Here is a 24,522-nt window from a genome sequence, read left to right as displayed (position 1 = left end):
AAGATGCCAAATAATCTGTACAAAATCTCCCTGAAACTGACAAGGGGTAAACAGAAGTATTCTGATCTTCCAGCTGTAAGTAGATGGGATGACAGCCAGTACCCTTAGAGTAATAGACTCCTAGTATTTCCTGTCACCCTGAATGGATTTCTCTCTTTGAGGTGTTGTTGGGCCCTGCCACTCATAGATTGCTTCTCTTTCTCCCCAGGGCTCGATAAAGTTTCACTGCAGGAAGTCTCCACTTCAGTATGCTGACATCTGCCCTGAACCTTCAGCCTCCAGTGTTACTGGTTTTAATCAGATTCTGCTAGAAAGACACAGGCCAGTCCAAGTGTGACTCTTCTACCCCCACCTGCCTACGTGATCTTTAGTGCCTTTGTTTCCAGAAGGCCTTTTCCTGCTAGCTGCCTTGCCAAAGATACCTGATCAACACACAACTGCCAAGCTATTCCCACAGCGACTCCAAGTGCGTGTGCAGGCAACAGCTTCTGTCTGTGAGCCAGGGCTTCGTGGTCAGAGTACCGGCCAGCTAGGACCATGGCCTCAGCACTGGCAGGATCTGGGAGTGCTAGTTACCAAGCCAAGATTAGGACCACACATCCCAGCTTACTGTCCCCTTCAGGCTCAGGTTCGGTGTGACTGTCCGTCCAGAATGTCACTACAGCAAGATAGATACTGGACCATCTACAAGCACTTTAAAATGGCCAAATCACCCTAAAATTGGCTCTGAAATTTTGGCTGGGGAAAACTTACATATAGTTCATTAAGGAACAATGCTATTTAATAAACTGATTTATTTAAAAACACCAAGAACAATGAGCAATGCAATGTACATAGAACCACATCTTAAATTTATTCAGTAACACTATCAATCAGTTTTTAATTCAAATGGATAAACCTGGTATTTATGATGTAACTCTGAACTGTACCAGAAATAAATTTAAAACCGCCATGTAAATATAAATAGCCTTTCCCTTTAAAAAAAATATATATATGTTTTGAGTTTTGTCTGCATGTATGGCTGTGTATCATGCTTACGGTACCTTCAGAAGCCAGGAGAGGGTGTCAGAGCCCCGGAACTGTAATTACAACTGTTAGCAGTCATGCTGAAGATTGGTCCTCTGGAAAAGCTGAGCCATCCATCCAGCTGCAAGTTTCCTCTTCATAAAGGACCTGCACCTTGAGTATCCCCCACTTGTCTGATGAAGAAGACCTACATTGTTCTACAGCCTTGGAAACAACCTCCTCCTAAGAGGATCAGTGGGCAGCTTGAGCGAAGGAAGAGCACATCCAGGTTTAAGAATCCCTGTTCTGGGACGGTTCCACGATTCTTAAACAGCAGTCTGCAAACTCCACAAACAAGGGCTCCTGCATGCAGGCTTTCATCAGTTTTGCTTTGTTGTCACCCTGATCGAGGTTAACCATCAACTGTCTCAGGTGTGGGTTGAGCAGTAAGCTTCTTAAAGTTGCAGATTCACCTTAAAAATCAATGCCGGCTTTTAAGTACAAGTGGAACCATGGCAGGGGCTAAAAGCTAAGTGTTTCCAGTGTAATCAACTATGAAGGGCTTGTATCTCCTTAGCCTTCATGCTGCCACCCCATGTCGTTAGGTTGTACAACCAACCACACATCTAAACCACCTTTACTCACAGCATGTAGGAGACAGAAGCAGACAGATCTCTGTTGAGTTCAAGGCCAGCCTGGTCTACAGAGTTACAGTCAGGGCTACACAGAAACCTTGTCTCAAAAAAAAAAAAAACCTTTTACCACCTGAACCAAATATGAATTTTTTCCTTATAACTACACATTAAGTGTTTGCCTCAAGTTAGGTTAGATGACTTAAAGTGCATCAGTTACACCTATTACAGTGCTTTTTTTTTTGAGAGAGAGAAAAAAAAGCTCCTCTGTGTAGCTCTGGCTGTCCTGGAACTCACTATGTAGACCAGGCTGGCCTCAAACTCACCACCTGCCTCTGCCTTCCAAGTGCCAGCTATGGTACTATTTTATAAAAGGAACTTGACCAATGCTGAGAAACAGGACCTGGAACCAAGCTGCCTTGAATTAACTTTCAATATACATGTGAACAAAGAAGTCCTGAGCTGGAGAGAGTATTTGCTCTGCAAAGCACAGGCCCAGTGTTACTATCTCAACACTCACTTAAAGGCAAGCATGGTCCTATGCATGCCTATAACCAGAACACGTGCAAGGCAGAGACAGATGGATCACTGAGCCTAGACAAGGTTGTGTGCTCCAGGCTCAATGAGAGACACCGCCTCAAAGGAATAAGGTAGAGAATGATGGCAATTCTCAACGCCTCCTGGAGACTGTGTGCACATACACACACAAATGCAATTAGCACCAATAACAGAATTCTTACAAGCACCAAAGAAGTGGTGCTACAAAAATGTGTGACTGAGTTAGATAGCTCAGTGGTTAAGAACACATATTGCTCTTTAAGAGGACCCAAGTTCAATTCCTAGCACCCAAGTTAGGTAACCTATACCTGTGCTCCAGCTCCAGGAGGCTCTGACTCCTCTGGACTCATTGTGCACATACCTACAGACACATGCACATAAGTCAAATGTGGTGAACACCATCCTCTCCCTGGTGATTGTCCAGTCTATGACTGTACTGTAGCTGGGCACTGAAGACAGGTAATACAGGTCTCTGCCCCACAGGCTGCTATAAAAGGCACAAATCTCTACCACTAATGTGACTATAGTAGTAAATTACTAGTAAGTCCAAGGCACTAAGGGAAGCTAGAAAAGCATGAAGGTTGAGAAAGGCTTAGGTAAGCAAAGAAAATCAACTATATTTTTAAAGCAAAATTATGCCAACCTACAAAATCTATAGGATTCCAATGTTACACCTGGAGATTTGAAACCATTATGCTGAGAGAATCCTGGGGCTGGACAGGAAAGACTCTGCACACCACATTACATAGTAATCTTAGAAACAAGAGAGGCAGAGGCAGGCCGATCTCTCGGCCAGCTTGGTCTACAGGCAAATGTCAAGCCAACAAGAACTACATGATGAGATGGTCTCAAATAAATCCTATTTTATACACACATGGAAGGCAAAGTTCCCCACTGGGTATCTTACTCAATTGCAAGTGTTCTCCATGTTTATCCCCAGGACAGGGTCTCTCACTATGTAGCCATGTCTGGGAGTGCTGGGATCAAAGATCCATGTCATCACTCAGCCTCTACTTTATTCTTTTCCGACACGGTCCCTTACTAATTCACATAGATAGGCTCGCCAGCAAAACACTTGGATCCTCCTGACTCTACCTCCCTAGTGCTAGGATTACAGCACCCAGTTTGTTTCTTTGTTTTAAATAAAGAGATGTTGGGTATTAAAGTCAAATCATAAATCTTACACAGTAAGCAGTTAATTAAGTCATCTCTCCAGCTCCTCCCCCAAATACCATCCTGGTGTTTTTGTTCGTTTGATGTTTGATTTTTGATTTTTCGAGGCAGAGTTTCTCTGTGTAGCTTTGGAGCCTGTCTTCTACAGACCAGGCTGGCCTCGAATTTACAGAGATCCACCTGCCTCTGCCTCCTAAGTGCTGGGATTAAAGGCATATGCCACCATAGCTCAGCCCAAATTCCATCTTAAAAAGAGCTGGCAAAATGGTTCAGCAGGTAAAGATGCTTACTGCCAGGCCTGATGACCTGAGTTCAATACTTGAGACAAAAGTTGTCTGACGTGAGATACCCTATGTATGCTGTGAATGCTTTATTACTACTGGTTACTAAAGAAGTTGATTTGGCCAATAGCCAGGCAAAAAAGAGTCAGATGGGAAATCCAAGCAAAGATAAAGGGAAAGGAAGGCGGATTCTGAGAGAGGCCAGCAGCCCCCAGAGAAGCAAGATGTGAGGTAATGCCATGGTCATGTAGCAATACATAGATTAATAGAAATGGGTTAATTTAAGATGTAAAAGCCTTAACTTATTTAAGTTAGTAATAAGCCTGAGCCATTGGCCAAGCAGTTTGTAATTAATACTAAGCCTCAGAGTGTTTATTTGGACCGGGTGGGCGAGAGAGAAACCTCCATTTACAGTTGTCCTCTGACTTCCATGTGTGCCTGGAGGAAGGGTAGAGGGGTGCAATGAGGGGAGATGACTCAGCAGTTTCATGCACTTGCTGCACTTGTAAAGGACCTGCATTCAGTTCCCACACCCATGTGGAGTGGCTCACAACCGCCTAAAACTACAGCTCCAGGGGATCCACCGCCCTCTTCTGGCCTCCACCAGCCCCTGTACTCAGGTGCACAGAGATATACACAATCTAAAGATAAACAGGGGCAAGTAAGATGGCTCAGCTGGTAGAAGTACCTGCTGTGCAAGCCTAGTGGTCTGAGTTTGATCCCCAGAACCCACAAAGGAGAGAAGAGACTCCTGAAAAGTTGTCCTTGGAACTGCACTCGAGCCCACACTCACTGCATACACAGCAATAACAGCAATTCTGAGTATGGAAATACAGCATCAGAAGGCAGAGAGGAGGGAGCCAACAAGTCTGAGGCCAACTGACTGCTAGGCCAGCAGGGACTATACAGTAAGACTCTGTCTCATCTACGAAAAGAAAGACAGAAAAGAAACTGCAGTGGTAAATGTATCACCCAGAAGCAGGAAATTCCGAGCTATCCCAGCCTCCGGCCAATAAAACTCAGAGACCCACCCACATTTCACACAAAGGAAACAGTACTGGAATAGTCCTGCAAAAGGAACTCTGTGCACCAAGAAAACACGCAGCTTCTTCAAGAATATGGAATTGTTCTTGGAATGTGCTTTCATGTCCCTCCCATGTGTGGCGGAGAGGAGTGAGTTTACTTCGGATTACTCATTGTATCTAGCTAGTGTTCTTTCTTTATATGCCTCTATGGAAAAGCTACCTCCTGCACTTGTCCTTGTGACTAGACACTTTGCCCAGGTGACAGTCTTAACCCTCAGGGTATAAACTGTCTGGTGCTCTGAATAAATCTGGCTATTGCATGAGACTGTGGTCTACCTCACGTTTAGGCTCCATTCTCCCAGGTTTTACCGCCTATACAGCAATAAACAATATAAATTAACAAAAACCACGCCCAACAAAGACTTACCTAAATTCCTTAACTTCTGCAGAGACACCCTGTCTTCTTCCTCATCACTGTTGAGAAAATCAGCTACAGAGGAGTCATCGTCTGAGGAGAACAGAAAGCCAGGACAGGCGCAGTGACAATGTGTGCGCATGTGTGAGATGGTGAGGGTACACCAGGAGTCAGTCAAAGCAATAAACGGCTTGCTTCTCGGACTTCAAAATAAAACATCCCCTCATGCAGGAAAGAAAGCTGGTGGGGGGGCTGGAGAGACGGCTCAGTGGTTAAGAGCACTGCCTGTTCTTCCAAAGGTCCTGAGTTCAATTCCCAGCAACCACATGGTGGCTCACAACCATCTCATAATGGGGTCTGGTGCCCTCTTCTGGCCTGCGGGTATACACACAGACAGACTATTGTATACATAATAAATAAATATTTAAAAAAAAAAAAAAAGAAAGCTGGTGGAATGGTGACTGTGTCTAACCAGTGTATGATAGTTCACGCTTCCTGTGGTCTGCTGGCAAGAGGTCTGGTTCTGCAGGTCTTTCTTTTTTTCTAAGATTTATTTATTATGAAATAATAAATATTGTTTGTTTGTTTGTTATGTAGTATTCTGCCTGCATGCCATAGGGGGCACCAGATCTCATTATAGATGGTTGTGAGTCACCATGTGGTTGCTGGGATTTGAACTCAGGACCTCTGGAAGAGCAGCCAGTGCTTTTAACCTCTGAGCCATCTCTCTAGCCTTGTTTTGTGCTTCTGAATGCCCTACTTGCCCTGTCATGACTCGAAGCCTGTGCTGGGCCAGTGAACGAGGCCCTGTACAATCCTAGCAAACATAACCCTGTACTCTCAGCAAGGACAGATATGCCCAGGCCACAAGAGAAGGTTCTCCAAGAAGAAAAGGCCCCTCTCCTTTCTGTGAATCTTAAGGACCTCTTTGTGGCATAAGAGCTGCTGCCTGCAGAGCCATGACACTCAGGAGGCTTTATGGCTAGATGAGCACATGGATAGCATGAAACATGAGTGCAATGACAGCCCATTACTGCTCTGAACTCTAGGGAAACTCCAGCAGTTCAAAGCAGGCCTCCCACGTGGACCTACCAGGGCCCAACACAAACCCCAGGCACCCTGCTCCCTTCCTGGAACCAGGCTTCAGGATGCTGGAAACCCCACCTGTGACCACCTGTGACCCACCCTGAGACTGGAGCTGCTACTCAAGTCCATCCTTCTGCACCCTGCCCACCTCCTCCTCCTCTCCTGCCCACTTCCTATCATTGAAATCCCGTAGAGGTTACCTGGTCAAAACCGCCCACCTCACCTTTGTCTTCCTCCGACCCTGTAGTCACAGGAGCCACCGTTCTTCTGTTCTCAACAGGACGGGTTTCCGGACTGCACTGCTCTGAGAGAGACACACATTTCAAGCATACGCAAACACAACCTCCCCACAAAGAAGCATGTATACTGGGTAGGGACAAGGGGGCGAGGAGGTCAAATGGAACAATGGGCCAAAGAAAACCATGAGTAATTCTGAGTCTGGCAGAAGGGTTGAGCGCAGGTGGCCATGTGCCCCAAAGCCAATTTCACAGGGCTTTCACCAGGATTAATGGCAGGGACTTCTACAAGCATCACGTTTTCTCAGCAGTTTCAGATACCACATGCATGGACCATACGCAACTAGGAACATAGACGTGGGGGTCATCGCGCCACGCTGGGGGAGTTTAGCTACAAAACACTACAGAGATGAATAAGGTGAGAAGGTCTGGTCTGAGTCTACCGAGGAAGCCTAGGAGAAGCTTTGGCAGGCAGAGAGGTCTGGGATGGGAGAAAACAGGAGAGAGAGATGTGTGACAGCGGCTGTGGAGACCAGAAGAGAGAGTCAGAGCCCCTGAAGTGGAGTTACAGGGGTTGGGGACCAAACGCAGGTCGTCTGGAAGACCACCAAGCACACTTAACTGCTCAACCATCCCTCCAGTCCTTGAACTTTTTTATTGCAAACAAAATAAACCAAAAAAAGAAAAGAAAGAAAGAAAAGAAGTACTTGAGGCCACTGGGGCAAAAAATGCACACATATGCTACCAATGAGACTCAGAGCCTAATGCATGCTAGGCAAATGCTACTGTTGATCAAAATTTCCAGTTAATTTTTTTGGGGGTGGGGGGATGGGAAGTTTTGGTTTTTTGTTTGTTTGGTTTGGTTTTTTGAGACAGGGTTTCTTTGTAGCTTTGGAGCCTGTCCTGGAACTAGCTCTTGTAGACCAGGTTGGCCTTGAACTCAGAGACCCGCCTGTCTCTGCCTCCTGAGTGCTGAGATTAAAGGCATGTACCACCACTGCCCACCACCACCCAGCTTTTGTTGGTTTTTAAGACAACCAAAGATTTAGAGACTTCTCTGTGTAGTTCTGGCTCTCCTGGCACCAAGCTGTCCTCAAACTCACAGGTCCAACTGTGAATTCCTAAGTGCTGATACTAAAAATGGAAAAATTTAGGGGGCTGGAGAGATGGCTCAGTGGTCAAGGAAACTAGCTGCTGTTCAAGAGGACCCAGGTTCAATTCTCAGCACCCACATGGCAGCTCACAGCTGTCTATAGCTCCAGTTCCAGGGGACAGGACACCTTCACACCAATGCACATAAAATAAAGTTAAATAAATTTAAAGATTTATTTATTTATTATGTATACAGTATTATTCTGCATGTATGCCTGCAGGCCAGAAGAGGGCACCAGATCTCATTACAGATGGTTGTGAGCCACCATGTGGGTGCTGGGAATTTTTTTAAAAAAAAAGGAAAAAAATCTAAACCAAGGGGATTGACACGCCTGTAAATCCAGCACTATGGCAATGTACAGCAGGGGAATGGAGAGTTAAGTAAGTCCAAGGCCAGCCTCACATACCTCAGAAAGTGGGGGGTGGCCCTCACCCAAATAAAAAGTAACTAAAAAGCTGTAATTAATAGGGCTGGAGAGATGGCTCAGAGGTTAAGAGCACTGATTGCTCTTCCAGAGGTCCTGAGTTCAATTCCCAACAAACTGAACTCAACAGCATTCTGTAATGAGATGTGGTGCCCTCTTCTGGCCTGCAGGCATACCTGCAGACAGAACATTGTATACATAATAAATAAATGAATCTTTTTTGAAAAGCTATTAACTTTCTAAAGTCACAAATGACACATAATGACAAACCTCCCCAATGCTGAAGTTGGCACCATCACTCCTAAATGCCCCCACTCCCCCCCCCCACTGCTGTTTTAAAGGTTTTGTTTTTACTTGTGTGTATGTCATAGTATTCAGGTGCCTGTGGAGGTCAGACAGGGGTGTCGATCCCCTGGTAATGGACCTGCAGGTTGCCTACAATAAATGGGTACTGGGAACCAAATTCAGATATTCTAGAAAAGCAACAAGAGGCTCTTAATGGCAGAGCCATTTCTCCATCTCCAGCTTTTCTCTCAATAGGTCAGTACCTCGTCTTAGCCTGATGGCATAGATCTGTAATAATCTCCTATAATCCTATAATATATTATAGTATTATATTATATACTCCTATAATATAAAGTATAGGATTATATAATCCTATACTCCTGTAATATAATATAATTACTCCTAAAATCCCAGCACTTGGGGTAGAGAAAGCAGGATTATGACAAGTTTAAGGGCAGACTGGACTATATAAAAAAGAACCTGTCTGAAAATACCACACACAGAAAGACTTTTTATTTATTTATTTATTTCCTTTTTTTCCCCCGAGACAGGGTTTCTCTGTTGGTCTGGCCTCAAACTCAGAGATTCGCCTGCCTCTGCCTCCCAAGCGCTGGGATTAAAGGCGTGCGCCAACGCCGCCCGGCTGAAAAACTTCTCTTTCTATTGTAAACAATAAGCAACCATTATTTTAAAGACAGAAACACTGTTGGTTCATTCACCTCGGCCAGGGCAGCTTCTGTAATAGTGAAGGGCTACACTAGAATACTAAGAGGAATAAACAGCTAGGACTGACTTTTTCCAATAAAGCAGTTGACGTGCTTCGGTTTGTTGGAGACAAGATCTCAGTCGGTAGCTCAGGCTGGCCTTGAACTCGTGGGAATCCTGCTTCGAGCTAATGTGTGCTTCATTACCGGGCATGGGAGGGCAAAGTAGGGCCAAGGGCTGCGACAGCGGTCCAGGGTCTTACCTTTGTGCTTCTGGAAACAAGCGACCGAGCAACTGTAACAAGAAAGACAGGCGCCGTCAGCCCGGGCAGCCGCAGCACGCGCCCCTTGCCGGCAGCTCCCGTCCGCCGCCCGGCCTCCCTCCCGGCCCGGGGCTCGCTCTCCCCAACCCCCACGAGCCCCGGCTCACTATGGCACGCGGCAAGCCGGGCAGCGGTATTTCGGCTTCTCCAAACAGACCACGCAGACAGCGGTTTTACTGTTGAGCAACGCCATGACGTCCCACAAGTCCCCAAGCAGCAACCCCAGGCTCTCCCTTTTACCTAAGCAAGGACCAATCACAGCGCTCCGCACATATTGGCAGTCTAAAGCAGTGGCTTGATCCTGTTATCTCTCTCAGGCCTCATAAGAAGAGAGCCGATACATTCGATACCTAGCTCGGCAGCTGCGGCCGACTTTTCCCTGATTAGATCTAGCCATAGAACCACGAGTCTTCCGACTCTGATTTCCTAGCGCTGCCGTCACACGTGTGCACCACCATGCCCAGTCAAAGGCATTCTTTTTAATTTCTATGTACACGTGTGCGCCTGTGTCGGGTAAGTGCTATCGTCCTGAGAGGCCAGAATAGGACCTCAGCTGCCCTGGAGCTAGAGCTAGGCAGTCTTGGGCCACCTACTGGGGGTGTTTGGGAATTGAACTTGGATCCTCTGGAATTGCAATAAGCACTCCTTACCGCCAAGTCATTTCTCCCAGCCCAAAATACATTTCTTGATGTCGGGTCGCCGACAAATGTTTATTGAATGTTCAGCTGTGAGTCCTACAATGTCCAGATTCTGGGGATGGTTACAAAATGATCTCTTTTAAAAGAAAAAGAAAATGGTCAATTCCCTAGGCGTGTAAGGCTTGGAGTGAAGACTGATTTTTAGGGTCAAGCCGTGCATGCATGACTCTAAAAATGAGTGTTCTTTAACTGTTGCCCCTCGGCTCATCTCGTTTCTCTCCGCTAGCAGCTGCAGCAGGGTGCACTGACCACAGAGCAAATCAGGGGCCTCTAGGCTAAGGGGTACAGGCTAATGAGTCAGGATAGGTGGGCTATGATTAGCCTTGAAGGCCGTTACAGACTTTAGGTATTGAAAGACTAAATGCATTTCTGAGGCCACTCAGCTCTAAAGACATTTTCTGAAGCCTCTTAGCATTTGGAAACAGGACAGTCACCCCCCACACACACACATGCTGGACTGCTCATCCTCCTGTGTCCTTGTGAATAATCTTCAAACATAACTCCATTCTGGGAACTGAGGCAAAGACAACCCACAGATGTTGACTCAGTTCCTGCTGTATTGGTTTAGTCACTGAAACAAGGTCAGGATGGAACACAGATGCTCCCCTTATCTAACCTGACCACGCTGCTATTCTCCTGCCCTGGAATAGACCAATCACTGTTAGTAACCTTTTAAATAAGCCAACCCAATAAGTTGGAAAACAACCTTCAGGTTCCCCCCCACTTGTGTCTGTGGCTTTTCGCTTTAAAAGATGGGCTGTAACAGCTATCGGATGTCCTTCCTTCATATCCCGAACCTGAAGGGCCCTGTCATGACAGAATAAAAATCCTCTGGCTTTTGCATCAATTGTGGCTGTGTGAGTGGTGTCTGGGACAACTCCTCCCTGATGTTTGGACCTCTATTCCAGCAGTATAGACAGAGTCATGGTTGTTTTGGTTTTGGGGGAAGAGAGGGTCCTGACTGGCCTCGAACTAGCATGTAGACCAGGCTAGACTTAAACTCAGAGATCTACCAGTCTCTGTGATTAAAGGCATGCATCACCATACCTTGCTCAGAGTCCGGTTTTATAAGAACCTTGAAGCTCTGAGTTGACCCAACCTAACCTCTGCCCCCAGGACCTTAAGTCATGCTCATCCCAAATACCCTCTCTTCTATGTTGTCCAGTCTCTAGGGTCCTTTTCTTTGTTCATTTTGTTTTGTTTTTTGAGATAGGGTTTCTCTGTGTAGTCCTGGCTGTCCTAAAACTCTCTTTGTAGACCAGGCTGGCCTCAAACTCACAGAGATATGCCTGTCTCTGCCTCCCAAGTGCTGGGATTAAAGGTGTGCACCACCACTGCCCGGCTTCTAGGGTCCTTTTTAATAACGGTGCCCATGAGCATCTGAGCCTGTAGAGATGATCCATTACAACAATCCTAGGTGATGCCTAGAGTCCTGACTCCTGCCCCCTGAGTGTGTGTGTCTTGGAGGACTTGGTGGCCGCCTCTCAGACCTTTCACCAGTTAGAGGATGCCCAGGCCTAAATTCTTGAGTGAGCGAAAGACAAAATGAAAACATACATAAGAGGTTTTTGTAATCTGTAGCTGGCAAAAGAGGTTGTTTCTATGATATTTGGAAGGACTATAATCTCCTGGATTTCTGCTACTGACCCATGAGCACAGGGGCCAAAGCTCAAAACAGTCCAGTACAACTGCGACTGCCTCAGTAGGAAGTGTGGGAAAAGAGCAAGACTCCTCAGGTATCACCTGACTGCCGTAAGGCTGTCCAGGCCCAGGCGCCATAGGGAAAGGGCCCTTTGGCTGTCTCTCTTTGCTTCCGTCAGCTTCCCATTGCTGAGAATCCAGTATGCATCCACACTGATCCACGAACCCTTCACATTCCTAGTCTTCAACAGTTGACCCACTCTAGTTTGAACCTGAATCTTCCCAGAAGGTTCAGATTAATGTGGGACAACCAGAGAAGGCCAGCAACTCATCCATGACCATATCTGAGTCTGTGTCCTGCGTGGCAAGGGTAAAAATTGTCACTTGTCACTGACCACTCCAGATTTTTTTTTTCGTGACTGGGTTTCTCTGTAGTTTTGGAGCCTGTCCTGGAACTTTCTCTGTAGAACAGTCTGGCCTCGAACTCTCGGGGATCCGCCTGCCTCTGCCTCCCAAGTGCTGGGATTAAAGGCGTGTGCCACCACTGCCCGACTCCACTCCAGATTTTTACTGTATGTTGTATGTAAAGGCTGAGGCTGGGATCTCTGCTAAGCACACTTCCTGTGATAGAGATGCTGCTCCCTCTATCCTGGATGTCTCTAGCTTCAGGGATCACTGTCAGTCTTTCTTCAATGTCCAAGAGAGAAAAGGAAGTGTGATGGAGACGAGGTTGGGGAATACAGAGGTGATGGAACCGTATGACTCCAGATCCATCGTCTAGCTGTCCACACTTGAGGTCCCAAAGAGAGCACCCTGACTCTCTATGCACTCCTATCAGACCCATCTTCGATGCCATCTACTCCTCCGCATGAGGCTGAAGCGCAGTGAAAAACCTTGCAGAAGAGCGAGATAGCAAGGAAGGGTTTTATAGCTCTGGCACCTAACAGGCATCAGCCCTAGCTGCAGCTGCGGAGACGCTCGCGGTGTTGCGGGCCAGCAGCAGGCACCGCCAGGGGGTGCTGCAGGTCGCCTTTGGAACTGGTGTAGCCCTGCTCACACCCCACTCTATCCAGCAGATTAAATTGGCAGCATAGAAAAATGCTGGATCAGAAGCTACCTCGTGGGACGATGAAAGAGTGTCTCCTGGGGAAAAGCAGGACACGCGCCAGCCTAGGGCTCCAAATGCTGAAAGCTGACCAAGGCCAGTTCTTCGTGCCTCTTAGCTACGAGCTCAAGCACAACTCCAGGATAGCGGCGGTCCATCTGGAAGCTGGCCACCTACCTATATTAACCTAATGAAAATTTAGTTGTACTTCAGGAACAGTGGAGTTACTAACTAGAGCAGTGTTTCTCAACATGTGGGTCACGATCCATTCGGGGGCGGGGTCAAACAGTCTTTTCTCAGGGGTCACGTAAGACTATCAGAAAACAGATATTTGCGTTACGATACATAACAGTAGCAAATTACAGTTATGAAGCAGCAACGAAACTAATTGTATGGCTCAGGAGGTCACCACAACATGAGGAACTGTATTAAAGGGTGGCAACACTGGGAAGGTTGAGAGCCACTAATCAAGAGCATGATACATTACCCTGTGCATTTCCTGGTCTTCCTGACAGAATCGGCAGATGAAGCTGTTCTTGGAGACTGGGGATATAGTTTCATTGGCTAAGCATGCAGGAGGTTCTGGGTTCAAGTCTCGGCAATGCACAAATCAAACATAGTGATGCATGCCTGCAATCCCAGAATTGGAGGATCTGGAATTCAAGGCCTCTGAAAAGTTTGGGATTCCGAGACTCTGTCGCGGTACTTAGTCTTCTCACATACCACACCTGATCTTATCAGAGGCCGGGGATTGACCAAGTTGTGCTTTGCTACATTCCAACTCCTCCCAGCAGCTCCGGTAGATCCATTCCACTTCAGCACTGAAAAGCAGCTACCGTGGGTTCTCAGGAGGCCATTTCCACATTCCCGCCTGCTTGCATTCCTTTCCACCCTGGGACTCAAGAGAAGGCAGGGCCCACAAAACAGCTCAGCAGGTACAGGTGCCAAGCCTGAAGACCTGAGCTCCATCTTCAGGGTCCCATCCTGGTAGGAGAGAACGGATTCTGGCCAGTTATCCTCTGGCTGCACATATGTGCCTCCCCTCCACACGCAAAACTTCTCAGGTTGAGATGAGGGAGGATGCCCCCTCAAGGTGGGGGCATTTGTTTGCTTGTTTATTTAAAAACAGTCTCAGAGAGTCCAAGATGGCTTCAAGTCCACTACATAGCTGAGGATGACCTTGAACTTCTGATCCTCCTGCCCCCACCTCCTAAATTCTGGAATCATAGACACGACACATGTCACCATGTGTGTAGTGCAAAGTCTGTGTAGTACAAGCAGCCCCTATGTGGTCCTTAAAACTCACAGCAAAGGGGTGAACCATTGTCCTTCGAAAAACTTCTAGAATAGGGTTTGTCTGGTCATGTGTTGTAGCACTAACTCTAATTGGTATCAATAATAAAAACCCAGAGTCGGATACAGGGATTAATGCTAAAGATCAGAGAAGCAGAGCGGCCAGACACTAGAGAGTTCTGTTACCTCTACCAGTGCTCGAGACCCTGTCCTCACACTGTCTCCTCAGACGGCACCCTCTGACTGCAAGGGCAATTCTCAGACTGTACCTGTCTCCACCAAACCTCTCACACTGTGCTGAGCACCTGTCTCCTTCCACTTCATATTCCTCGCTCCACCCAGCCATATCACTCCTAGTGCTGGGAGCATCTTTGTGTGAGCTCTGTTTCTCTTCTAAACAGATTCAATTTTGTGTACCCCCAGGGAACCTTGAACTAACAAAGATCTGACTACCTCTGTCTCCCAAGTGCTGGTATTAAAGGTGTGTGCCACCCTCTGGCCTCTAGTGGCTTAGCTCTACACTCTGATCTTCAGGCACGCTTTACTTGTTAAAAACATAAACATAATATCGCTACAATGTCTGACCTTGTGGGAAGCACAGGGGTTCTGCTCAGCAAGATTTCGCAGAGCCTAGTTCACTGGCCCATCCCTGGGGCTGGAGACTGACACATGCGTGAGTCAGAAGGAACCTCATAAAATCCAGATGCCAATCCCAAGGACGAGTGGAAACACACAGTGTTCCCATCCAATCATCAAACAACTGTCATTTCCTTTTCCTTTCCTTTCCCCGAAAAGTAGTTAAATAGAGTCTAGATTTCTCCACATCAGTCCCTGGGTGCATTTAATTTGTTGTGCCAAGTATGACTCTCTCTCTCTCTCTCTCTCTCTCTCTCTCTCTCTCTCTCTCTCTCTCCCTCTCTTTTTCTTGCAGTTCTCAGAACCAAGCTCAAGCTGTTTCAGCGCTTGGCCAATAAGCTAAGCCCTCAGCCTGTGACAGCTACCAGATATGCTTCCCAGTCAGGCAGTCATCATCCTGAGCACCCAGCTTTCCAGGCCAGCCATCCTGTTCATGCCAGGCTTTCATCTCTTACTTCCCTGCCCCCTCCAATCTTCCTGGAATTCTTTATTTCCTCATTAGGCCAGTACATTTCTGCCCCTCCTTCAACTTTCAGTAAATGTTTCATTTCTTTGGAAAAACGTCTCCTGTCAGGCAAAAGTAAGCACCCATGTTCTCTATGCCGAAGACTTGCTAATCCACACCGCTCTGAATTTTTTGGTAATTTATACCCGCCCTCCCTCCCCCACCCCGCAACTAGGTCATCCCCTTATACCTACCTCGTCCCTGGTATTCATCTCACTGGCTTTTGTTTTGTTTCGACACTGTCTCGCTATGTGGTCTTGAACTCACGGCCCTGCCTCTGACTCCAGGTGCTGAGATTACAAGTATGTGCCACCACATCCAGATTTGAAATGGATGGTAATTCCGCTTAACTTATTTATAGTCCGTTTGATAACAGTGCTATTCTGCACGTACTCAGTGGGCTGAGGTGGTTTATAAAAATGAGTGTGGTTTCCATGGAAATGAGATAGCTTATAAAAATGGGCATGAGATCATGGGAATAGGGACCGCTTTCCCCTGGATCCTGGGAGTGATTGCTCATGGACAGAGTGAACGTCAAGCTGTAGAAAGGGCAGTGGCTCAAAAATGTAGTGAGTGGGATGGAGACACGGCCCAGAGCACTCGCTGCTCTTGCAAAGCTGCCCAGGTTGATCTCAGCACCCACATCACAGCTCCCGATCATCTGTAACTCCGGTTCCCAAAGATCTGATGTACTGTTCTGACCTCCCTGAACACCAGGCAGGTACATGCTGCACATACATACATGTAACATGCATGGAAGAAAAACACTCATACACATAATATAAAATTAAATAAATAAGTAAAAATATATACAGTGAGGGGTAACCCTATCTCAGAGTCCCTCCCTCTCTGGCTCAGGGGGCTTCCTCACTTCCCCTACATTCTTGCCAGGTTTGGTGTCTCACACCTTATTTCCAGCACTCAGGAGGCAGAGGCAGGCAGATTTCTGTGAGTTTGAGGCCAGTGTGGTCTACAAAGTGAATCCAGCCCAATCAGAGGCACACAGAGAGAGCCTGTCTCAAGCAAAACAAAACAAACTTAAGCACTCAACTTAAGCAAAAAAAATTTTTGATGTTAAAGTTTATTTTTTAAGCAAAAAATATCATTAAAATATTGAGAGGGCTTTAGCAGTTTTATAATTAAACAACTCTGTATAAATAATACTGTTTCTTCATTACCATCCGCTCGGCCTGAGGCAGACTCACTGACCTGGCCACTAAACCCCAGGGACCCTCCTGTCCCCACCGCCAGCATTTGGACCACAGGCACATGCCACCATGCCTAGATTTTTTTATTTATATTTTTGTTTGTTTGTTTGTTTTCCTAAACAGACTTATTGATCACAATGAAGTTCTATATAAAGTGACCTGGACCTTGGTGACAAAAGCCTGTAATTCCAGTACTCAGGAGTTTGAGGCAAGAAGAACAAGAATTTGAGGTCATCCCTAGTGGACATGAGAAGTCAAAAGGCCCTCTTATTTGGGGTGGTGGTTGCACACACCATTAATCCCAGCACTTGAGAGGCAGAGGCAGGCAGATCTCTGTGAGTTCAAGGCCAGCTTGGTATACAAATGAGTTCCAGGACAGTTAAGGTTGAGTTAAGTTAAGACAGTTAAGTTGAGACATAGAGAAACCCTGTCTCAATCTCAACCCACTACCATCCCCTGACCCCCCACCCCTCCCCACCCCCCACCCCCCACTTAAGTCAAGTTCCAGGACAGTTAAGGTTGAGTTAAGTTGAGTTAAGTTAAGACAGTTAAGTTGAGACATAGAGAAACCCTGTCTCAATCTCAACCCACTACCACCTCCCGACCCCCCACCCCTCCCCACCCCCCACCCACAAAAGAGACGTCTAGAAGTACTGAAAAGTTTATGGTTCAAAGTACAGTACTAGGTGACTAGTCTCTAGCTGGATACAACAGCAAAACTCGGGTCAGGTCAGCAAGCCTTGCAGGAACTGTCCTCATTTGGTCCTTGGATTGTTGGGAATCCCTGAGCTGCCCGGAACCTGCCCCACTCTTATTGCCTATTTCCTTTTTCCAGGCGCCCAGCGAGTTCAAAGAAAGGTTTAAGGGAGCCTTTCGAGAGGCAGGTTTGTTTGCACGGTGCAAACAAGCTGACACGGGGAGTTTGGACCTTCATCCTCGTCGGCAAAAATAGTATTTCAAACTCCAGCGGTAAATTCCTTCCAGAAAGAAAACAAGACTTATCTGCTACTAATGGTTTTAAATGTTTTGTTTTTAGATATCATTAAGAAAGACGTCAAGGACCTGGAGAGATGACTCAGTGCTAAAGAACGTTTATTCTTGTAGAAGACCTGGGTTCAGTTCCTGGCACCTTCATTAGGTAGCTCACAACCATCTGTAACCTCAGCAGTTCTAGGGGATCAAGCCCCCTCTTCTGACCTCCAAGGACACCAGGTATATTCATGCAGGCAAAACACTCATACACAGAACAATAAGTAAACTATATTTTTTAAAAGATTTATTTATTTATTGTGTATACAGCTTTCTCAGTATTCTGTCTGCAGTATGCCTGCAGGCCAGAAGAGGGCCCCAGATGGTTGTGAGCTACCATGTGGTTGCTGATAATTGAACTCAGGACATTTGGAAGGGCAGGCAGTGCTCTTAACCACGGAGCCATCTCTCCAACCCAAATAAACTATATTTTAAAAAGAAAAAGAGGAAGACACTAAGCTAGGCATGGTGGTGCACACTTGTAGTCTCAGCACAAGGAGATTGAGGCAGGAGAATCACCAGTTAGAGGTAAGATCTTGTCTTGAAAAGAGGGGGAGATGCAAAATGACTCAGCAGGTGAAGGCACTTGCCGCCAAGCCTGAGGGCATGAGTTCAGTCCCTGGAACCTATATGATGGAATGAGAGAACTGACTCCAAAATTTGTACTTCTGCGCATGGGCCATGACAAGTATACACACACGCACACACGCACACACACACACACACACACACACACACACGCACACACGCACGTTATCATTTTGGTTTTAGAAACATTTGTGAATGAGTTGCAAGGCTCTAGCCCACAATGGGCTTTGATAGGTTATAACAGCAGGACAATCTGTGCCACAGGACTCAGATGAGACCCGACACGAAGATCTTCACGAAGATCTTAGTTTGAGGTTGGAAGCTAGAGGTCTAGTAAAGTATACAGCCCAAAGGTCCCATGTGATCGTCCCAAAAGTATCAGGTCAGACATGGAACTGGGCGGCTGTTGGCAGAGGTTTCTGTCCTGCCTGGTCCTGTAGCCATTCAGTCCCCCCAAAACACACAAAGGCTTATATTAATTCTAAACTGGTTGGCCTATTAGCTCAAGATTCTTATTAACTCTTATAACTTTCATTAACCCATAATTCTTGTCTGTGTTAGCCACACGACTTGGTACCTTTTATCAGTGAGGCATTCTCATCTTGCTGCCTCTGTGTCTGGGTGACACCTGTAGACTGAGACTTTCCCCTTTCCAGAATTATCCTATTCTGGTCACTCTGCCTGTACTTCCTGCCTGGCTACTGGCCAGTCAGCATTTTATTAAACCAATACAAATGATAAATTTTTACAGGGTATAAGACCATTGTTCCACAGCACTTCCCTTCCCCCCCTTTTTTAAAGATTCATTTATTTATTGTATATACAGTATTCTGCCTATATGTATGCCTGCAGGCCAGAAGAGGGCACCAGACCTCATTACAGATGATTATAAGCCACCATGTGGTTGCTGGGAATTGAACTCAGAACCTTTTTAATGGTTAAGAGCAGGCGGTGCTCTTAACCACTGAGCCATCTCTCCAGCCCCATTTCCTCCCCCCTTTTTTTTTCTGTTCAAAACAAAAGCTCTGAATCTAATCTCCTTTGTTTAGCTTTTCCCCTGATCATTATCCATAACAACTTCTAACTAACATTCTAAACAAAGACAAATATTCATAATCCCTTTTTTTGGGAATGTGGATGTAGTTTTTCTAGACTACTTCCTGCTGATTGGGGGCACTGACAGTCTTATGGGGACCTAAAGAAAGTTTAGAATTATGGTCAAGTTCTGACTGGAATATTCTGTGAGGCTTGATCATCTCAACCAGCAGTCTTAAAGTTATTCTGGCTGTAGAACTCAGAGGAAGCTCCAACAGAGGTCCTCTGAAATGTTAGATCATCTGGGCCGTCTGCTACTATTGGAAAATTTTCAGGGAGTCTTCCTTGATCAAACCTGATTTTTCTTAACCCAGAATGAATTCACAACCTCTCATTTCCTGTGGAAACAAAAGCAAAACCTCTTCTCCAAAGTAACATATCTTTTGACTTAAATTTCGAAGTCAAGGCATTTTCAAAATACATATGTTGGATTAATCCTGCAACACTTATAATCAAATGTCTTTTAGCAGCTGTTGCTCCTTCCTTAGCTGTGAAACAATTCAAATATAATATAATAACATACAGTATCCAGATACTCTGTGTATTTTCCATCTTTACGTGGCTTTATTTTAAACTCTATTTCTTTTATTTTTATTTTTAATTTTTGGTTATTTGAGACAAGGTTTCTCTGTATATCTGTGGCTGTCCTGGAATTCACTCTGTAGACCAGGATGTCCTTGAATTCATAGAGATCCACCTGTTTTTGCCTCTCAAGTGCTGGAATTAAAGGTGTGCGCCACCACACCCAACTACTCTCTTTCTTTTTTTAAAAGGACTTTAACCCTTTTTTCCCTCTCCCAAGCTATATATATATATATATATATATATATATATATATATATATATATTTAAACACACTGTAAACTGTTGAGACTTTTTTCCATCTGAATCTATCTTTACTGTATAGCTCCTTTTCTGACCACATGAGTGATTAAAGCCATGACTTTGATGGCTGGATCCACCCCACTCCTTAGCTTTCTGAGAGTCTAGCTTCATGGCAGACATACTGGCAGAAGCCACGTTTATTGCCACAACTCTATGGAGTTTCAAGGTCCCTGCCACCACCAAGAAGCATGCTGTCAGCTATTCATAAACACCATTTAAGTGTTTGTTAAATGTCACCCTGTTAAGAGGTGACAGGGCCTCTTAAAAGAGCTGCAAGGTTTTTGCAGCTACAGCTGAGTCAGGAAGCCTCTCTTAAATGAGATGCACTTGACTCTAGCAAACAGAGCCCACCTGAGACAATGCTGCTACCAAGAAGCTGTGTTTAGTTCTGTTCTTTTGTGTCTAGAATTCCTTCCCAAGCTCTCTCAGGTTTTATGTGGATGCAGTTGTCCATGTTGGTGCCATTTGTTGACAGAGGTTTCTGTCCTGTCCAGTCCTGTAGCTGCTCAGTCCCAAAGAAACACACAGAGGCTTATATTAATTATAAACTGGTCAGCCTATTAGCTCAAGCTTCTTATTAACTATTGTAACTTACATTAACCCATAATTCTTGTCTGTGTTAGCTGCATGACTTGGTACTTTTTATCAGTGAGGCAGTCTCGTCCTGCTGCCTCTGTGTCTGGGTGACAACTGTAGACTGAGACTTGCTTCTTCCCAGAATTCTCCTATTCTCATCACCCTGCCTGTACTCCCTGCCTGGCTACTGCCAATCAGCATTTTATCAAACCAATACAAGCAACAAATCTTTACCAGGTACAAGACCATTGTCCCACAGCAGGCAGCCATGGGGAACTAGAGAGAGCCCACATAATTTGCATTTGCAACATTCCACCTCCCTACAATCAGTCAATCAGACTTATAGAACCTTTATAAGTGGACATTCTTTCTGAGAACCTTAGTTGACACCACCCACAAAGCCAGCTCAGCTAACTGGGGCAACTTTTCTAAATCTTTAGACAGAGTATCACCCAGTGCATGAATCACTAATAAAAATCCAATTAAAAAGCTAATCAATGCCAATAAAGAATAATAAAAATAAAATGGAGTGCACACACACAAAAAAATAAGCTAAGCATGGCCAGACATAGTGGCTCACACCTTTAATCCCAGTACTCAGGAGGCAGAGGCAGGTGGATCTCTGTGAGTCTGAGGCCAGCATGATCTACAGAATGAATTCCAGGACTGCCAGGGCTACCCAGAGAAAACATGTCTCACATACATACATACATACATACATGCATAAGTAGAGCAAGATGGTATAGGCCTGTAATCCCAATTTTTTGGTAGTAGAGTGAGTATGGAGCCGTTCTGAGATGCATAGGAAGACCTTGTCCCCCCCCCCAAAAAAAATACCAGAAAACCAGACCCTTAAGCAAAATACATGGTAGCTTTGCTTTGGGTGTGTGTTTTCTTTTAAAACAACTCTGAGGTTGTTTAGAGATTGTGGTGCAAATCTACAAGCCTGACAGAAGGTTCAGAGTGTAGAGAGATCACCCACTAAGGTCCATGCAACTTCAGGCAGAGGACAAGGGTGGCTGCCAAATTCAGAACAACTGGTGGGCGGCAGACTTCTCCAAGGATTCCTTAAAGTGGAAACTATTTTTCCCTAAAGTTTCAGGTCCTCTGAGCCACCCTCTCTCCTACTGGGAGTGATTCAAAGCCTCGCTAGGCCTGGAACCTACTTCACTAAGACAGAAAGGCCCTGTGGCTGGATTCCTGCTCTCTCTCTCTCTCTCTCTCTAATGTATTTTGTTTAATGTATATGAGTGTTCTATCTGTATGTGCACTGTTATCCCAGAAGAGGGAATCAGGTAATACTTATAGCACTTATAGATGGTTGTGGGTCACCATATGGTTGCTGGAAATTGAACTCAGGACCTCTGGAAGAGCAGTCAGTGTTCTTAACCACTGAGCCATCTATCCAGCCCCTGGATTCTCACTCTTGAGTCCTGCAATTCTAAGTATGTATGCATGCGTGCATGCATGCACGTATGTATATATTTTGAGAAGCATGTATTTTGAGACATGGTTGAGCTACACAGCCCAAGCTAGCATTATTACCTGAGATAATCCTCCTGGCTCAGCCTTCCAAATACTGACATGAGACATGAACCCCAATCAGTGAAAGGATTTGGGGTTTCAGCCTGTTTACACACAGCCTTTGGTCCTCCTTGCCAGTTGAGAACATCCTTGCCGAGGAAAGAAAGGCCTAGTCCTCTGACAACTGTGGAGGCCGCTTTAACTGCCTGCAGCATTGAGCAGGAACTGGGATGCCTGGGGGGAGACTAAACAGGATGCAGACCTGCTGATCTCTGCCCCAAACACCTCCAACACACACACACACACACACACACACACACACACACTGCTGATTCCCTCCCAGCTTTGGAGCCTTAGGACATGGACTGACCCCAGATAAGAGCAAACCTGTGTAATGTATCTGATCAAGGTAGCCCAGGTTCAGGAGTTGGGAGGTGGATAGATGATGTGATTCTCTAACAGGAACCCTGCACCCCATTCTGACCCCAAGCCATGCCAGCCTGTTGAGGCTTTCCAGGACCATAGACGGCTATGGTCTCCAAATTCCTCCTGTTGGCCAGCCTGAGAGCCATTCAGACAAGGGGCACCTGACAGTCCCCTCTCCCACATCAGGGTTCTCCTCCTCACACCTGGCGCTCTCTATGAGACCTTTGGCTAGGGAGTGAGCACAGCTGGAGCCCTCCACTTAGGGCGCCACTAGCCGCCTAAAGGTGCTGTCCAGCCCAGGGTGCTGAAGTATGTAGGGCTTGCCTGTAAAGGCTAGAGAGATGCCCCTACCTTCAGTCACCGTTCTAAATTCAGCCTACTCCAGCCTGCTACCACACATGCTAATCTCAGAGATGTTCTGCCCCACAGGTTTAAAACTGAACTCACCTTGGAAACTTGAGAAGGACAGGGAGGGCAATGCCAGTCTAGAGGGCAGGTGGCTTGGAAGGCAAGACAGACGGCACTCCACCTGGAAGTCACAGGCACTGGCGCACGGGACCCACCATTTCAGGACTGTCCTATGAATTCTTTGGAAAAACAAATTCCAGAGGAAGGTCCTCTGACCTTCCATGATCTCAAGTCTTCCTCCTGGCTACCAAATGGTGGTACAGTTACTTCTGGGAAAAGTGGTACAAAGCCATTGCCTTGACCGCCCCATACACATGCCAGGCGGTGAGTTGGTGAGTCTCTCTCTCTCTCCCTCTCTTCCTCCCTCTATACTCATCTCTCTCCTTCCCTGTCTCTCTCTCTCTCCCATGCCTCTGGAAGGACTTGACCAGCTTCCACAGACAGCCACAGCCCTTCCCTCCACTATAAGGTCAAACAGTCAAGAAGATCAGAATTCCTCAGCAAAGGAGTTTGCAACTCGGGATCTGGAATCTTGCCTTTGAATTGAAGACATAGACAACTGTGAACCACCCTGTGTGTAAGTGCTGGAAATTGATCCCAGGTCCTCCAGAGCAGCTCAGCTCCAAAGTGGCTGAGCCATCTCTCCAACCCTTGGTCCCATTGCCTCTCACATCATCATATTGGACATAAGCCTCCAACACACAGGGGACAAACTATATTCAGCCATAGTATGGATCTTTAGCCTAAGCCAGGAGCCACAACACATGACTGCAAGCCCTCTGCTGTCTGGGGGATCTGGACGGGGCAGGATTGTTTCCAGATCCCTAAGGGCCAGGGGTAAGAAGACAGTAAAACGGTGGGAATTGTAGACGAGATTAGGCAGGATTTTGATTCAATTCTGCTAGGCCAGTATTTTGTATAGGGGGGAGGGGTGAGACAGGCTTAAGAGACCTATGTAGACCAGGCTGGTCTTGAACTCACAGAGATCCAGTTGCTTCTGCCTCCCAAGTGCTGGGATTAAAGATGTGTGCAATCACACCTGGCTGCTAGGCTGCCTAGATGGAGGTCAGAACACAAGGAAGCTAAGTTTGTAACCTGATATTCACAGCTCAGGGAAAGGGCTAACCCTCACCCCCAAAAACACAAACCCAGCATGACTTAAGGTCAGAGGTATTGACAAAAACAGGGTTGTGCCTAAAGGGCTTGTGTGAACTAAACCAGTATTTAAGTACAGTATCAGTGTTGTATTTGAAAAACCCTTTGGGGCAGCCAGGCACCTAGCAGGGGTTTGTGGCTACCTCCCTGGGTTTAAAGCAGTTCAGACCCTCTTGGACACGGGGGGGGGGGTGAGGGGGTGCGATGGGGATGGGACAGGAGACGGACAGCATTCTTCCTGAGCAGATTCAAACAGCCCTGAGATGGGACAACATTCTTCCTGAGCAGATTCAAACAGCCATGAGATGGGACAGCATTCATCCTGAACAGATTCAAACAGCCACAGCTGAGCTCCTGATACTGGAGGGCTACAGTGAAGAAACATGGCGGGTGCAGCATCTTTCTGACTCCGCTCTGTGCCCCGGATATTGGAGGGCTACAGTGAAGAAA

The 24,522-nt window shown here is 46.3% G+C and overlaps 2 protein-coding genes across 4 annotated transcripts in view; one reads left to right on the top strand and one right to left on the bottom strand.

Moving 5' to 3' along the window:
* Positions 1-1,014, top strand: part of Myo19 (myosin XIX) — a 33,054-nt gene extending 32,040 nt beyond the window's left edge. For all 3 annotated transcript variants that reach the window (XM_048446729.3, XM_048446728.3, XM_085695597.2), the window contains one exon: positions 209-1,014. In XM_048446729.3, the coding sequence (XP_048302686.3) occupies positions 209-337 (129 nt within the window). In that variant the 3' untranslated portion in view covers positions 338-1,014. The remainder of the gene's footprint in view (positions 1-208) is intronic.
* Znhit3 (zinc finger HIT-type containing 3) lies at positions 778-9,532 on the bottom strand. The gene is made up of 5 exons (XM_048446734.3): positions 9,408-9,532; positions 9,241-9,272; positions 6,399-6,479; positions 5,102-5,182; positions 778-1,478 (listed from the first exon to the last, which is right to left on the bottom strand). The coding sequence occupies exons 1-5, from the start codon at positions 9,491-9,493 to the stop codon at positions 1,297-1,299; spliced, it is 462 nt and encodes a 153-aa protein (XP_048302691.3). The 5' UTR covers positions 9,494-9,532; the 3' UTR covers positions 778-1,296.
* Positions 9,533-24,522: the final 14,990 nt, after the last annotated feature.

This window comes from Myodes glareolus, chromosome 9 (genome assembly GCF_982192425.1).
Source record: "Myodes glareolus chromosome 9, mMyoGla1.1, whole genome shotgun sequence".
NCBI lineage: Eukaryota > Metazoa > Chordata > Mammalia > Rodentia > Cricetidae > Myodes > Myodes glareolus.
The sequence above is the reverse complement of the archived record's forward strand: the minus strand, read 5'-3'. Positions and strand labels throughout refer to the sequence as shown.

Excerpts from the sequence above, each read along its gene's own strand:
- Znhit3 (XM_048446734.3), bottom strand. The coding sequence starts at position 9,493 with ATGGCGTTGCTCAACAGTAAAACCGCTGTCTGCGTGGTCTGTTTGGAG. Across the intron at positions 6,480-9,240 it reads TTGTTTCCAGAAGCACAAAG|AGCAGTGCAGTCCGGAAACC; the intron begins GTAAGACCCTGG and ends TGTCTCTCTCAG. Across the intron at positions 1,479-5,101 it reads GCAGAAGTTAAGGAATTTAG|GTGAATCTGCAACTTTAAGA; the intron begins GTAAGTCTTTGT and ends TTGATTTTTAAG.